The sequence below is a fragment of the Zootoca vivipara genome, chromosome 6 (assembly GCF_965207765.1).
Source record: "Zootoca vivipara chromosome 6, rZooViv2.hap1.1, whole genome shotgun sequence".
Lineage (NCBI taxonomy): Eukaryota > Metazoa > Chordata > Lepidosauria > Squamata > Lacertidae > Zootoca > Zootoca vivipara.
The window spans coordinates 27,427,365-27,440,336 of record NC_142589.1 but is presented as its reverse complement, the minus strand read 5'-3'; the positions used below and the strand labels follow the sequence as shown (position 1 = coordinate 27,440,336).

Sequence of the window (12,972 nt, the reverse complement as noted above, 5' to 3'; positions counted from 1 at the left end):
ACAGAAAAGTTTTCAGCAGGTGTTTAAAAATTGCCACAGAAGGTGCCTGCTAAATCTCTAATGGCAAAGATTCCAGGTGACTCTTTGTCCACAGTGAACGAGGATTGTATTCACTGCACACCCTCCCCCCAGCTTGCTTTTTAGCTTGTGTTCTGGTGAGCTGCAAGTGAAGAACGCTGGGCTGAGCTGTGTGTAGGGTAGATTTTGGTGTGTTGCTGAGGGAATTTTTGCTGATTCTGCTCCGAAAAACACACGACACTTTTGCATTCTTGCTACCACAGTAGACGCTTCTGCATTCTAGTCCTTGGTTGCCTTCCATTATAGAAGTCTAGAAAGCCATAGAAAACAGAAGGTGTTCCTACTTGCAGTTGGTACAACAGCTACAACCATTTCTGGATCGGGAAAGCTTGGCCACAGTGGTTCCTGCGCTGGTTGCTTCAAGACTGGATTTCTGTAGTGCGCTCAGTATGGGGCTCCCCTTGCACTTGGTCCAGAAGCTGTGAGGTAGGTTAGGCTGAGAGACTGAGACTGAGACTGGCCCAAGTCCACCCGGTCAACCTCATGGCTGATTGGGGGATTTGAACCCTGGTCTCCTGTGTCCTAGTCTGACACTAACCTACTAAACCGCACTGGCAACATTTTCTGAATGTTGCAATTAAATGGCTTTGATAACACATGAGGCTGCCTGTATTAGGTACTAGGTGCTCGGCAATAACCTTTCCCTCACAATGCTCTACTGCTTTGCCGTAAGGGTCCCGCTGCACAAAAATTGTGGTTGGCTTTTGCAGCATGAAGATCAGGAGGGGCGGCTTGGCAGAGACATCTCCTTATTACTCATCTCACCTGCTTACACGCACGTTCAAAGGAAGCCGCAGGAAAATGGCCAGAGAAAAGAATGAAACAAAGATGGTATTGTGGTTTGTAGGGGGTGGGGCAGCATTAAAAATATGTTTCAGTCAAAAAGTGTTTCCTGTTAAATGCTGATTGAAAGTAGTTTGTTAAGGGTGGTGAGAATTGTTAGGAGGCCCCTAACAGAGCTACAATTCCCAGAGTGGTTTAATAGTCAATCCCTCTTCTAAGGGAACTCTGGAGGCGGGTGGCTCTGTGGTTTAGACCACAGATTAGGGCTTGCCGATCAGAAGGTCTGTGGTTCGAATCCCCGCAACGGTGTGAGCTCCTGTTGCTTGGTCCCAGCTCCTGCCAACCTAGCAGTTCGAAAGCACGTCAAAGTGCAAGTAGATAAATAGGTACCGCTACAGCGGGAAGGTAAACAGCATTTCCATGCGCTGCTCTGGTTCACCAGAAGAGGCTTAGTCATGCTGGCCACATGACCCGGAAGCTGTACGCCGGCTCCCTCGGCCAGTAAAGCGAGATGAGCACTGCAACCCCAGAGCTGTCCGCTACTGGACTTAACGGTCAGGGGTCCCTTTACCTTTACTTAACAACTCTCAACACCCACCACAAACTACAGTTCCCATCATTACTTGGGAGGAGCCATGGCTGTTTAAAGTGGCATCATGGTGCGAATGTAGACCTAATCTCTGTTGAAAGCGTGTTTGACACCAAGGGACCTGCAACCATAAATGGTTAGATCAGTTGGTCCTCTATAACACTGTGGACAACCAATAAGATGCCTCCGAATGAGCTCAGTGAACGAGCTGGGATATAGAGGCTCAGATGATCTTTACGGCATCCTGGACACAAGTTGTTCAGGGCTTTGTATATCAACGCAACATCGGGGGGACAGGGAATCGCCTTGCAGATACTGTTGGACATCCATCATTCATGACTCTTGGCTTTCCTGGCTGGGATTGGTGTGACCTGGATGCTTCCAACATCTGGCGGCAGGGCCAGTCCAAACATGAAAAGGGAGTGAAGCAGCCTGCCTCGGGCAGCAGAATCCCATGGGCAGTGCCCCAAAGGGTACCTCGCCCACTCCTGCTACCGCTGCCAAGGTTGCGCTGTGGTAGCTTCTATCAAGATCTCGCACAATTTTGCAGAACTCTGAGTGTCAGCAGCGGCAGGGACGATGAAATAACAAACTTGTCCGCAATATCTTTGCTTGCTTTTTATTTTTGAATATACGCTATACACCCCTCTTGCCACCATTACTCTGCACCTCACACTACACCAACGTATGAAACATTTGGGTAACTTAAATACAGTTTTCAAAATAATCAATTACCCAATCACATCGCTCCATTCAGTGCAGCAAGTAAACTCCACCTCCAATTATTCAAATTATCAAAAGCTCGCAGGTGTGCTATCATTCAGATCAGGGCCACAAACACACATCTCTGCGTAGCACCATTGACCACATCAATCTTAAAGAAAAACTTAACAACCTCTAGTGGGATATTGCAGAGCTTTCACAAGACCTCACTGAGCTCTGCACAATCTCACAAGGTCTCACTGAAAGCTGTGTGATCCTGGTAAGTGAGGCTTGGCAAGGGGGCAGGATTTTCCCATTTCACCTCTGGCGAAATGAGAGTCACAGATTCTTCATCCCTGGTAGACATGAAGGGGGGGGGAGAGTAGAGATGCCTTCCAACAGGAAGCCACTTCATAAACATAGAACTGCTTGACTCTGGAAACTCAACCTTGAAATGCATTTACTTATCAAAACCAGACTGGAGTAAGCTCTGGGATATTTTTTTTTTCTGAAGTGGTGAGACATGACTGTTCTTCAAAGCTAGGAAAGTAACAAGGCACAGTTTTGTTAGAGAGAGAGAGAGAGAGAGCTGAGCGCAGTTTCAGAACTATGCTTTGTTGTATGCTTCCCAGTGACAGTGTTGGAGGTGCTCCAGCCGCAAATGACAGGAAAACGAGGCTCCCTTGCCTACGGAGCGATGAAACCCAAAGCTTCGGCCTTCCAAAGTCAACAGAAAGATATTGCCGAAGAAAAACAGCCACTGTAAGAGCAGCAGAAGCTAAAGCTCCGCAGCAGGAGATTAGATGCTTTGACAAGTGGTTACTGTAAAATCATTGTATTGCAAGATTTTGCAGAACTTCACACTTTCCCAAATTTGCCAACGTTTGTGATTACTTCAAAATGGATTTTAAAATAAAAATGAGGGCAGGGAGCTTTTGATCTTCCTTAAACATCTGTGCCCAGATATTTCTTCCATGTATAGGTTCACATATGTAGACAATTTGCTATAGGCTCTGTTGGGTGCTATGATCAGAGCAGGGGGCCCTCTTGGTAGTTACTCCACCCTCACTAGGCTCAAGGGTGTGAGTGGTAGCTCCCTAAGCTGTGAAATTCCTTCAACACAGGTGTGTTGGGCAGCTTCACTATACAAGTTTCATCACATGAAGGCATTATGTCTTTACCCTGGCCTTTGGCATTTGAGATTTATAATTTTAGGACTCGCCCTATTGTGATCATCATTTGTTTTAAAATGTTTTTAATGCTGTGATTTATCCCATTGCAGTAAAACCTTAGGGTGGAGGATGGCTAAATAATAATAATGATAATAATAATTCTCTCATCTCATGCACATAGTAAAGGTAAAGGGACCCCTGACCATTAGGTCCAGTCATGACCGACTCTGGTGTTGTGGTGCTCATGCTCTGGTCAGACCTCACCTGGAGTACTGTGTCCAGTTCTGGGCACCACAGTTCAAGAAGGATACTGATAAGCTGGAACGTGTCCAGAAGAGGGCAACCAAAATGGTCAAAGGCCTGGAAACGATGCCTTATGAGGAACGGCTTAGGGAGCTGGGTATGTTTAGCCTGGAGAAGAGAAGGTTAAGGGGTGATATGATAACCATGTTCAAATATATAAAAGGATGTCATATAGAGGAGGGAGAAAAGTTGTTTTCTGCTGCTCCAGAGAAGCGGACACGGAGCAACGGATTCAAACTACAAGAAAGAAAATTCCACCTAAACATTAGGAAGAACTTCCTGACAGTAAGAGCTGTTCGGCAGTGGAATTTGCTGCCAAGGAGTGTGGTGGAGTCTCCTTCTTTGGAGGTCTTTAAGCAGAGGCTTGACAGCCATCTGTCAGGAATGCTTTGATGGTGTTTCCTGCTTGGCAGGGGGTTGGACTGGATGGCCCTTGTGGTCTCTTCCAACTCTATGATTCTATGATCTCGCATTACTGGCCGAGGGAGCTGGTGTAGAGCTTCCAGGTCATGTGGCAAGCATGACAAAGCCGCTTCTGGCGAACCAGAGCGGCACACGGAAACGTTGTTTACCTTCCCGCTGTAGCAATACCTATTTATCTACTTGCACTTTGACATGCTTTCGAACTGCTAGTACATGCACATAGTAGCCATTACATAAAAATTGAACAAATGCAACATTAGGCTTCATGAGTAGGACCACAGTTTCCATCCAAGTGGTGGGAAGTAATAGCTCCGCTTTGTTCTTCAGCATCATGTCCAGTTATAGGTCCTGCTCTTTTAAGAAGGATAGAGATAAACTGGAACATGTTTAGGTAGGGGGTATGGAAAACAAGCTGTGGGAGAAGAGGTTGAAAGGACTGGGTTGATTTAGCCTAGATAAAAGAAGATGGGGGAGAGATAGGAATAGGGGTCTATAAGAACATCAGAACCACCTGCTGGATCAGGCCAATGGCCCATCTAATCCAGCACCATAGTCTCACTTGGACCAACCAGATGCCTGTGGGAAACCAGCAAGCAGGATTCAAGCTCATGAGCACTTTCCTGGGTTTTCTGGCAACTGGTATTCAGGAGCTATTGCTGTATCTGACTGTGGGGGCAGAGCATAGCGATTGTGGCTAGTAACCATTGATAGTCCTCTCTCTCCTCCACGAGTCTCCTAACCACCTTCAGCACCCTTAAGAAACTACACTTCCCAGGATCCTTTGGGGGGGAATGCATGGCTGTTTAAAGCATAATACTGCTTGAAATGCATGGTGTGGATGTGGGCTGTGTCACACAAGCTCTTGTACCTGTGCAGAGACAGCATGTGCCTGTGTTTGGTGTGAACACCACCCAAGTTTCAAATGGAAACCAGAAGTAAGGGCTGCATTTTACTGTTGGCTTCTTCTTCAGCCCATGATCTCTCTGTCTCTCTTTGAGCAACAGAGTGTTTCTTCCAACCACGGTGAAGTGAAAGAAAGCTGCTTTCTGCAGCCTGGCTGTGGTGAAATTATTTTGAGCCTCCCAGTGGCTTTGGAATCCCACAGTTCTCTCTTGCAAAGTTTAGGATGAATTAAAATTTTATCTTTCCCGAGTTTTTTTTTTAAAATCAGCTCTCATAAATCACACTTAATGGGGGGGGGTATTAACAGAGAGAGTTAACGGCAATTAAGCGATGAAATGTGTGTATTCTGGCTTGGAAATGTGGAGAAACACATTGATTTTTATGATCTCTTGAAATGCAGAGATGAAAGCTTCCTTCCTGATTAAAGACAAAATAGATTCAAGCTGCCAAAGCAAAGTCCACTTCCTCTCTCCTCCCTACAATTTTGGATTCTTACATTCCTGATAGTAGAAGCTTGATGAAGGCAAAAGCTGTCAGTAAGCCTAAAGAAGGGAACTGCCATGAATGAAGGCACTTTACCTCAGAATACCAAGTCATGCAGACACACAGATGATGGCCTTCCAGTATTTGCTTCCTGCTTGCAAGCTTTCCAATAGCATTTAGACTCCCTCTGAAGCTGGTGGACTCTCCATCACTGGAGGTCTTTAAGCGAAGGTTGCATGGTCATGCGTCAGGGGTCTCTTCTAGCCCAATGGTTGTATGATTCTATGATTCATCCTTCAACAGGCTTCCTTCCCACTGCTTGATAAGCCTGAGAGCAATGTGAGAGGAGTAGAGAGAAGGGATTTCTGCTGGAACAGAAGCAAGCAGCAGCAGCAGTCACTCTATCCATCTGCCTGCTAAAGTTCGGCTTGACTCCGTCATACTCAAAGCACCAGCAGGTTAATAACTGTCACTGGAACAGATGGTTTCTCAGTAGAAATGTGCACCTCTCCACCACCCGCGACATACACACAGTTCTTCAGCTATTTGCTAGAACTGCTGGCACAGCGTATCTTGGGTTTCCAAGGCAACACCTGTGTTTTTGGCACTTGGCACTGACATTATGCAGCTGATAAGAGGCACCGTCTTAAGAGCCTCAAGGCAGACTGCTGGGGTGGCAGGTGGCTGCTCTTACACTCTGCTTCCCAACACACACACACACACAGCCTTAAATCCCAACAAATTATGCTGGTGGGATTATGGGGAAAGGGTAAGAAGTACAATGCAGCTTATACAGCAATGCAACTACAGGGCCAAGACACCACAGAATGCTGGGTCCACATTTTCACACACACATTTGTAGTTGAAGTTATTCTTGTTGTTTTCCTTCTTTATTGTAATTTTGTCCCACCCACCTTTTCCTCCAAAAGGCATGCATGGTTCTTCCCCTTCTCATTTAATCCCCACAACAACCCTGTCAGGTTGGTTAAGTCAAGAGGCGGTGACTGGTCCAAGGTCACCCAGTGAGCTTCATGGCCGACCTGGTCTCCCAGGTCCAAGTCACACATTACAGTGGCTCCTCGGGTTACAGACATTTCAGGTTGCAGACTCCGCTAACCCAGAAATAGTACCTCGGGTTAAGAACTTTGCTTCAGGATGAGAACAGAAATTGTGCCGCAGAAGCGGAAGGCCCCATTTGCTAAGTGCCACCTTAGGTTAAGAACAGTTTCAGGTTAAGAACGGACCTCCAGAACAAATTAAGTTCTTAACCCAAGGTACCACTGTATAACCCCTCCCATCAAGGTTGCTTATACAATATTTACGTAAAGCGTACGATTTCCTGGAAACTGCAGTTTGTTCAGGGTGCTGGGAAGTGCAACTTCATGAGCGGTAAACCACAGTTCCCAGATTTATTTGGGGAAAACCATATGCTTTAAAAATGTATGTTGCGTACACAGCCAAAATATAAGACGGGAGACACCTGGATTGCCAGTAATACATGTGAAAAGGTTCTAGGGGTCTTAGTAAACCAAAAGCTAAACAGGAATCACAGACTCCTAGAATTGTAGAGCTGGATGGGACCCCAAGGGTCATCTGGTCCAGGGCTGTCTTGAGCAGATCTGGTGCCCTGGCGCCGTGGTGCGCTGGATCCCTCCGGCGCCCCCACCCTGCCCCGTTTCCCAGCGTGGCGGGCGCAGCGCGGCACCCCCTGGTGGCCTGGCGCCCTGCGCCACCCAGCCTGGCTGTTGGGCCGGCCCTGATCTGGTCCAACCTCTTGCAGTGCCCCTTCCAATCTGCAACCAGACCAGACCCTGCTAAAAAAAAGCTAATGCTATTCTAGGCTGCATCAACAGAAGTGTAATGTCCAGATCAAGGGAAGTAATAGTACAACTCTAATTCTGGGCGCCACAATTTAAGGAGGATATTGACAAGCTGGAACGTGTGCAGAGAAGGATGAGCAAGATTATAAAGTGTCTGGAAACCAAGCCTGATGAGGAACAGTTTAGGGAGTTGGCCATGTTCAGCTTGGAGTAGGGGAGGCTGAGAGGAGATATGGTAGCCATTTTCAAATATGAGAAGGGCTGTCACAGTGTCACATGGAACAAGCTTGTTTTCTCCAGCTCTGGGGGGTAAGACTCAAAGCAATGGCTTCAAGTTACAAGAAAGGAGATTCTGACTAAGCATTGGGGAGAACCTTTGGACAGTAAGAGCTGTTTGATGGTGGAATGGATTCTTCAGAAGGTGGTGGACTCTCCTTCATTGTAGGTTTTAAAGCAGAGATTGGATGGTCATCTGCCATGGATGCTTTACTTGATATTCCTGCATTGCAGGGAGTTGGACTTGTTCCCACCCATCCCAGGGAGTGCTCCCTTTTGTCTTTGTCCTCACTTCCCAAATTGTTGATTTATGTGTGCTCATTTTGCACAAACTGAGCATGTGCAGGAGTCAGCAGAACTGTGTGTGCACAGTAACACACACCCAGGAATTCCCAATTTAATACAAGCTTGCATGGGCACTCTTGTGTTCGATCCTAAAATGGCACACATTTCCCATTCCAAAACAGGAAAGTACTTTGATCAGCAGTATCTGAATGAATAGAGTACAGCCAGCCAGCCAACCAATTTCCTAGACATAGATATGAAACATTTGCATTGTGAATAAACTGAAGCATCTGTTCCACATGTGCAGGCTATCGCTTTTTCGATTGCAGTAGTGCCGGCCCTACCATTAGAAAGAGTAAGGTAGCTGCCTCGGGCCAGGCAGCAGTGGTCAAATGCTTATGAAAAGAACTCCATGTGGCCTGCCATACACTGCCTAAGATGCCATCAGGTGCATTGGAAGATGCTGTCCCATCCACTGATATCTGGATGACCACATGTTCCCCATCCCTGGACTTGAAGAGTCAGACAAAACATCCTGTATAAAATCAATGAGTTCTGCTCTCGCAGAGAGCATTCGAGAGAGACTGGCTTTTCTCATTTGTGAAAATGTCCATGGGCTGTATTGAGTGTTCTCTGACCACTAGTTCAAGGGCTCTTGCACCAATGGGCAGCTGAATTTTAATGTTGGAAACAGAAGAATCCCACTCAACAGGTTATGTAATCTACCGTGTTTCTCCGAAAATAAGACACCGTCTTATATTTTTCCTTTAAAAAACCCACATTATGGATTATTTTCAGGGGATGTCTTATTTTTTGCCTCCTCCTCCTGCCGCAGCCGGCAATGCTGCTGCACCTATCACTATGTCTTATTTTCGGGGTATGGCTTATACTCCTTGAATGCTTAAAAATCCTGCTACGGCTTATTTTATGGCTACGTCTTATTTTCGGAGAAACAGGGTATTGCACAAAAAATTACCAACTTTTGCATGCTCTTGCACAGAGCATTCTGCTGGTGCAACACATCTCGCCTGCTTAGTAACTTCAACTTGACGCTACATTGGATACAAATTTGGATGACAATTTTCTGCCTGGAAGAAACTTTCTCTGTGTCCATTGTGCAGAAGCCAGCTACAATTAAACTAGCAACTGAATCTTCAAACTGGTGGGTTCTTGGTTGGTTGGTTGGTTGGTTGGTTGTTTTGCAGGTGTGTTCTGTCTGTAACCCAACATTGCCACAGAAATAGTGCATTAGTGGTGGGTTTGTACTGGTGCTGTGCAAAACTCTCTGCGCCCTTAACAAATGGTTCCTAATTACTCTTAAAGTGGTATTGTAGCCCTTTAATTGTGTCGTGTCTGCAAAGCCTAGGACTTGCTCCAAACATCCACAGTACAGTTGGTGGGATCTTCTGGACCTTCCTTGTTGCTCTTCACAGACTGCTGCTCTTGTGGTTTTTACTTTCCATACTTGATTGTAGCTCCAAACTCCTTGGTGATGTAGTTTGTCACCACCATGAGCAATTTCTCTTGAAGAGATGAGTTTCCCATGACCAGTGCTGTGAGCTGTGCCACATCCATCCATTCCAGGTTCCTAACAATGGCCCGGACATCTTCATAAAGCCGTTGTTGCTCTATTGGAGGAAGTTCCAGAATAATCTGAGGGACGGGCTTAAATTGTCCACTGGCCATTGAGGCTGCGATCAAGGCACCAAGTGCCCCACCTAGAAAAGCAACACAGAGAGGTGTTTTAAGCCACCCTGCTCTCAAAGCCTCTATCTAGAAAGCCTTTTTGCAGATTCAATCGTTCTGCTGCATTCATTCTCTCACACACCCCTTATCTTCTGTTGTGGGGATAGATTAGAGCTCATAAACTTGAAAACCCGGGTAGTAGGCCCACTGTATTTACTGAACATGTGTTAGCCATGTCCTTTTACTACAAATATGGTTCTGCTGAGTAGGTTAGCATTTGATATGACCTAAGTAATGAACCAGCTCTTGGGGGCTGCTTTTGGAAAAGAGAAATCCCTCAGAGTAAGGAAAGTTAGAAGTAAGCTAGAGCAGGGAGTTGGAAGAAGAAGAAGAAGAAGAAGAAGAAGAAGAAGAAGAAGAAGAAGAAGAAGAAGAAGAAGAAGAAGAAGAAGAAGAAGAAGAAGAAGAAGAAGAAGAAGAGGAAGAAGAAGAGGAGTAGTAGTAGTAGTAGTTTGGATTTGATATCCTGCTTTATCCCTACCCGAAGGAGTCTCAAAGCGGCTAACAATCTCCTTTCCCTTCCTCCCCCACAACAAACACTCTGTGAGGTGGGTGGGGCTGAGAGACTTCAGAGAAGTGTGACTAGCCCAAGGTCACCCAGCAGCTGCATGTGGAGGAGCGGAGACGGGAACCCAGTTCACCAGATTATGAGACTACCACTCTTAACCACTATACCACACTGGAGGACACCATGGGGTGGCATTTGGGAGGTGTAGACATTTTGCCCATTGACAGCTGTAAGGCGGGAAGGGAACAGGATGGAAGATAGAGGAAAAATAGCTCACTGGATTGAGAGGATTTCTGGTTCTGGTCACATCCATCCCAAACTGCAATTTAGTGTTAGTTCAATGTGTTTGTTCACCTCCACCACCTCAAAAAATCCACTCTCGATGTACTTGAACATAATGCTTCGCCAAACCGTAGTCTGCCACAAACATGCTGTCTCCCAAGGAGCAGAGTCCTTTTAGCTCTGCGCGGCCCAACAGGTAAGCCAGCCAGGATTATGATTTAGTGAAGCTGCCTTAGAGTGATACCCTCAGTACTGCTTCCATTGATTAGCAGCGGCTCTCCAGGGTTTCAGGCAGAAGTCTCTCCTAGTCCTACTCTGAAGATGCTGGCAGTGGAACCTGGGACCTTCTGCTTGCCAGGCAGGTGCTCCCTCCACTGAGCCACAGCCTTTTGCCTTCCTTTCACCAACGGGTGTTTCCATATTCACTAATGTTTTAGTTAAATGGCAAGATCATTTTGCACTGAGGGTTCCCTTTCATAAGGGACCATGTACTCACCCACTGCAAGGCCAACTGCTCCACCCAACAAGCCTCCAGTGAACGCGCCGAAACCTGCCATAAGTGCTCCTCGTCCCGAATGTTTGATGGCTGCCTTCATTCCCCGCACTTCAGATAGTCGGCACAGAAGTTGAATCACATCATTCACATGAATCGGCATTGTTTAGACCTTGAACGTCTTTTTTAAAAAAAATGTACAATGGTCACAAGACATGCATGCGCAAGTCAACAACTTGTTTTAAAATTATACAGATGAAAAACACACACATAGTGCGCTGGGCAGCTGCTTTCCACTTTGAGTCAGGCCACTGGTCCATATAACTCAGGGTTGCCTACACTGATTGGCAGTACAGTAACTCTTCTGGATTTCAGGCAGGGAGTTTTCTCATCCACACCTGGAGATGCAGGAGACTGAACCTGGAACCTTCTCCTTGCAAGGCAAATGTTCTACCACTGAGCCGCTTCCCCTCCCAGCTTCCCACAATATCTTAAGCTTGACAAGCCTCATGATTCATCTGTTGGTTTTGAACTGCAATGCTTTGGGCAAACCTTTTTGGGTCTTAGTTGCTGTACTTTTCTCATATGCAGCCAGAGAGCAAGGATCTACTCCCCATTTTTATTGGAATGCAAGAAGATACAGTGGAGCCTCGGATGTTGAACTCGGATGTACTCTATTCCGTTCAACTTACAAAACGTTTGACAAGCAAGGCACAGTGGGCGGGCGGCAATTTCAGTGGAGAAAATTGAGAAATGCGCCTCAGAAGCCAATCGACTTCCACGGTGCGTTCGAAAATGGAAGCAATTACTTCCGGGTTTTCGGCGTTCAGAAACCGAAACATTTGGCTTCCAAGACGCTCGAAAACTGGGGTTCCACCGTACAAGGTTGCAATCAACAATCTTCTTCCACAGCTGCAAATAAGTTTGGTCTTGTTTTATGACCCATATTTTAGGCCTTCTGGCACCCCCATACTTCCATTTAATTTATTGTTATCTTACAATACATTTCTGTGTGCGCTTAATAACCTCATTTATTATTCTTTTTGTTATTATTATTTGAACCTATTAATAGTTGTTGTTGTTTTTACAAAACATAACTCAGAGTCACTTGGATTCATACATTAAAACAAATATGAAACTAAAACAGTAAAAACAAAAGGCAAAAATGCATTCATATTTTTTTTAATGTAAATGTCAAGACCAAGGGGCCACAGACAATTAAAAACAAAGGTGTGGCAGAAAAATAAACGTTTGGTGTGTTTTTTTTAATTCATTGCGGCTGACACCCAAGTGCAAGCACAACTGCAACCTTCATGATTCAGTAATAGAATAAGGTGTAATACAAACCCTATGGGTGGTATTCAGTGTTAGCCCTACTCAGAGTTGACCCACTGAAATGACTGAGCATAAGTTAATCATGCATATTAACTTCAAAGGCTCTGTTCTGAGTAGAATTAGCACTGAATGCCATCCACAGAAACTTGAAAAAGGAATATAATCTGTAAAGTGAAATGTTGCATTGCAACTAAATTAAAAAAACAAACAAACACCCTACTCCTCTCCTCTCTTTTTTTGTATCTCAATGAATAACAAATCCTACCCTGTTTCATTTAACAGAATGCCCAGTAAAGGAAATTCAGGCAGAAAACTAGGGCAGCGGCGCATGCAGCATATAAGGGAGTAAGTCTCATTGAAGTCAGTGGGCCTTACTTCTGAACAAACACGTTAATAAAGGAAACTCAATTAAAAATAGTTTAAGAGATTTTACAATATCACTCACACAACAGCTTCTCTCCTAGAGGAACCTCTTCGGATAGAATAAGAGAGCCAAATGGACCTCTTCAAGAGATAGTTCTTCTGGTTCAGGAAGCAGGCAAATTAATAAATGAAAGTAAGCAACTTTGACTAAAACCTGACTTTCAGTTTAACAAAAAAACCCACTGCTCACAGTTTATTGCTAATCCAATCAAGCCTCAGACACGCCTCCTTTAATCAATTGGCTCCCTCTCTGCTCCTGTGTCTCACACAAACTTGTCAGTTTTAACTTCAAGGATCTCAGTAGCCAAGTCTGGTATCTCTCATCCTGAATGTCCACATAAATGTCACCTTTGCTCCTTTAGCTTCAC

General features: G+C 45.4%; 1 protein-coding gene across 2 annotated transcripts; it reads right to left on the bottom strand.

The window, feature by feature from the left end:
* Nucleotides 1-9,140: 9,140 nt before the first annotated feature.
* Nucleotides 9,141-12,767, bottom strand: LOC118087956 (protein C19orf12 homolog). 2 transcript variants are annotated; one of them, XM_035121049.3, is made up of 3 exons: nt 12,627-12,767; nt 10,850-11,027; nt 9,141-9,535 (listed from the first exon to the last, which is right to left on the bottom strand). In XM_035121049.3, the coding sequence occupies exons 2-3, from the start codon at nt 11,007-11,009 to the stop codon at nt 9,270-9,272; spliced, it is 426 nt and encodes a 141-aa protein (XP_034976940.1). In that variant the 5' UTR covers nt 11,010-11,027; nt 12,627-12,767; the 3' UTR covers nt 9,141-9,269. The 2 variants fall into 2 exon arrangements, with proteins under 2 accessions (XP_034976940.1, XP_088527977.1); XM_088671851.1 differs by having other exon boundaries at nt 10,850-11,018; nt 12,627-12,761.
* Nucleotides 12,768-12,972: the final 205 nt, after the last annotated feature.